This window comes from Trichechus manatus, unplaced genomic scaffold (genome assembly GCF_000243295.1).
Source record: "Trichechus manatus latirostris isolate Lorelei unplaced genomic scaffold, TriManLat1.0 scaffold00008, whole genome shotgun sequence".
In the NCBI taxonomy this organism is placed as follows: domain Eukaryota; kingdom Metazoa; phylum Chordata; class Mammalia; order Sirenia; family Trichechidae; genus Trichechus; species Trichechus manatus.
Genome location: NW_004443944.1, coordinates 4,960,291 through 4,963,069, shown reverse-complemented (window position 1 = coordinate 4,963,069; position 2,779 = coordinate 4,960,291). Strand labels below are relative to the sequence as shown.

General features: G+C 63.6%; 1 protein-coding gene across 1 annotated transcript in view; it reads right to left on the bottom strand.

Annotated features, from left to right (window-relative positions):
- Window positions 1–2,204, bottom strand: part of CTSZ (cathepsin Z) — a 9,367-nt gene extending 7,163 nt beyond the window's left edge. Inside the window, exons 1-2 of the mRNA XM_004370202.2 lie at window positions 1,921–2,204; window positions 1,285–1,448 (exon numbers count right to left, since the gene is read on the bottom strand). Of these exons, the coding sequence (XP_004370259.1) occupies window positions 1,285–1,448; window positions 1,921–2,066 (310 nt within the window). The 5' untranslated portion in view covers window positions 2,067–2,204. The remainder of the gene's footprint in view (window positions 1–1,284; window positions 1,449–1,920) is intronic.
- Between the last annotated feature and the right edge of the window lie 575 nt (window positions 2,205–2,779).

Below are 2,779 nucleotides of genomic sequence, written 5' to 3'. Positions count from 1 at the left end.
CAGAGCAGAAATCCCTGGTCCTAACGGAAGAACCCACAAGGTCCTGGCCAAAAGCCCGGCTCTACTCCCGCTATCTCTGACAGCGTGGCCAAGTCCCTTGACCTCCATCAAGGAGCCTCAGTTTCCTCATCTGCAAATTGGGGGCCACCAGGGCAGCCGGAAGGCTTCAGTAAGATGATACACATACAAGGGCTTGTCACCATGTCTGGGCAACGGGCCGCGGTCACACTTGTTACCGATGCCGCTAACACAAGGCCACCTCTACAACAGGCCTGCCTGGGAAGGATCCTGGCCAGGGAGAGTCCCCAACAGTGGGGAACCCCAATCACAGGGTTCAGCCACTGGCCCAGGCCTGGGCTGACGACCAAGGCCCCAGGTTGGTTTGAAAACCTCTGCTTTTACAGAAGGAATGGAAACATCCTCTCTCCTGAGGCTGGGCGCCGCAGGCAGGCTGCTCCTTGAGTGGTGGGCCTCTGCTTCCCCCGGACCCCCTTGTGGTGGGCACCCTGACCTGCTGTGGCCAGAAGCTGAGGTTCAGATTCAACCTGAAACCAAACCCAGTGCTGTCAAGTCAATTCCAACTCATAGCGACGCTACAGGACAGAGCAGAACTGCCCCCAAAGGGTTTCCAAGGCTGTAAATCTTGACAGGAGCTGACTGCCGCATCAAGCTGACTGCCGCATCTTTCTCCCGAGGGGTGTCTGGTGTTTGAACCTCCAGTCTTTCGGTTAGCAGCCAGGCTCTTAACCCACTGCGCCACCAGGGCTAAGTTTCAGATTGGAAAGACTAATGTGTGGGTGGGGCTGGGAGAGGGTAAAACCAGGCTGCAGCCGGCTAACCCTAACTCCACCTTCTGCTGCTGGAGAGAGTTTCACTTCCCTGCCCCGAAATGCAGCAGGGGGCTGGGTGACTGGGCATTTCTGCTTCAGTCCAAAGTGGCTGGGATCAATCACAGCTTTGGGGGAGAGGGCACGTAGGAGCTGTTTCTCTCTAGACTTCGTCCTGGTCCTGCCTACCACCCACCCCGCCCATGGAGACCTCCCCACAACCCAGCTGTGTCCCTGCAGGCCCTCTGCCTCTCAGAAAGTGGAGGTGGTGGGGGCAGGAGTGCAAGGCCGGCTCCCTAGGCCAGAGCTCGGGCACACCCTGGCCTGGGGCTCCAGGCGCCTGGCCCCTGGGCCACTGCCGGACACCTTGCTGATGCGGGCTGCTGGCCGGCCACCATGCTGGTGCAGGCCGCTGGCCGGCCTTGGTACCATCGCCCAGCAGCCCTTGGGCTCCTACCTGCCATGGCGCTGGTGCTGCCATGGGCCCAGCAGGAGCCACAGTACTGGGGGATGTGCTGGTTCCTGGTGATGCTGGCATAGTTGACGCCCTTCACGTTGCGCCAGTCCCAGCTCTGGGGCAGGTCTGACGGGGACAGATACTCATGAGGCCGGGGGTAGGTTCTGGAAAGACACCACCGCCAACAAAATCAGCGCTGGGGCCACTGGGCACCCCCAGAGGACCACAGATGCAGGGGCCCTCCCTGGCGCTCCCCCTTCTCCAAAATGTGCCATCACCCACCAGGGGCCCAAGGCACTAAGAATGGGAAGGAGGCAGGGTGTCCCCAGTGAGGGAGCTGGAGGCAAAACCCTCAAAATGAGGGAGCTAGGGGTAAGACCCCCAAAATGAGGGAGCTGGGGGTAAACCCTCCACAGTGACAGGGCTGGGGACAAGCCCCAGACACCAGGCAGGTGGGAGCCCCAGAGGCCTGGGCCCTGGCCGGGCTTTTGGAACAGTCGGGGCCTGTCCAGCCCCGCAAACGCCAGGTGACCCCCCACCCCAACGAGGGGTGGATTGACCCCAAGGTCACAGGGCAGGGTCTGGGTCCCTAAGCCCGAGGAGGGGCCACCGCCGTCCCGCGCCCGCCCCCCTGACCTGCGGCCCTGCGCAGCCAGCGGGTCCCCGCGCCGGGCGTGGTAGCAGCTGTGGCCGGGACGGAAGTAGAGGCCGGCCCGCGCCGCGCCCGCCAGCAGCACGAGCAGCAGCAGCAGCACCCGCCGCTGCGCTCCGCACGACGCCATGCTGCGCTGCTCCAGGCCCCGCTCCGGGTCGTGCTCCGGGCCCCGCCCTGGGTTCTGCTCTAGATCCCGCTCCGGCTTGCGCTCAGATCCCGCGCCGGGTCAGCTCCCACCCGGGCCCAACGCCACCGGCCCTTAAGGCGGCAGCCGCGCCTGGGACACTCCCCCGGGGCGGGGCCGCCCGGAGGAGCCCTGGCCCCGGTGACCCCGGCCCCGCCCCGCCCTGCACCCTGCTCTGCGCCCTGGGCCGTGTAGACGCGGCCCGGGCGCCCGAACTTGGGGCGTGCACGGAGGCCTTGGAACCAGACCCCAGACCTGATCCCCAAAGTAAACGCTACTTCTGGCCACCGTGGCTTGGTGACTGAGGCCATCAATGTCAAACGGGATTCACTTTCTTGGTGCCCTGCCGGGGAGGGGGCGGGGTGTGCAGGACCCGGAGGGCACCCCCCAGCCCTGGATTCTTGGGACCCCACCACCACCTGCCCTGAACCACATGAGGGCCCAGACCTCCCCAGGAATGGGTACGGATTCTCCCAAATCTGGGGAGGAGGTCACTGTCCCCCAACAATTATGGCTGGCCTGGCTTTCTGAACCCTGATCCCAAAGGCCCCCTGTTTCTGGACAGATGTTTACCCTTCACAGAGAAGGAAGGTGAGATCCTTTCAGAAAATACCCAGAAAGGAAAATTCTGCTTGCACAGAAATCACTAGTCCACA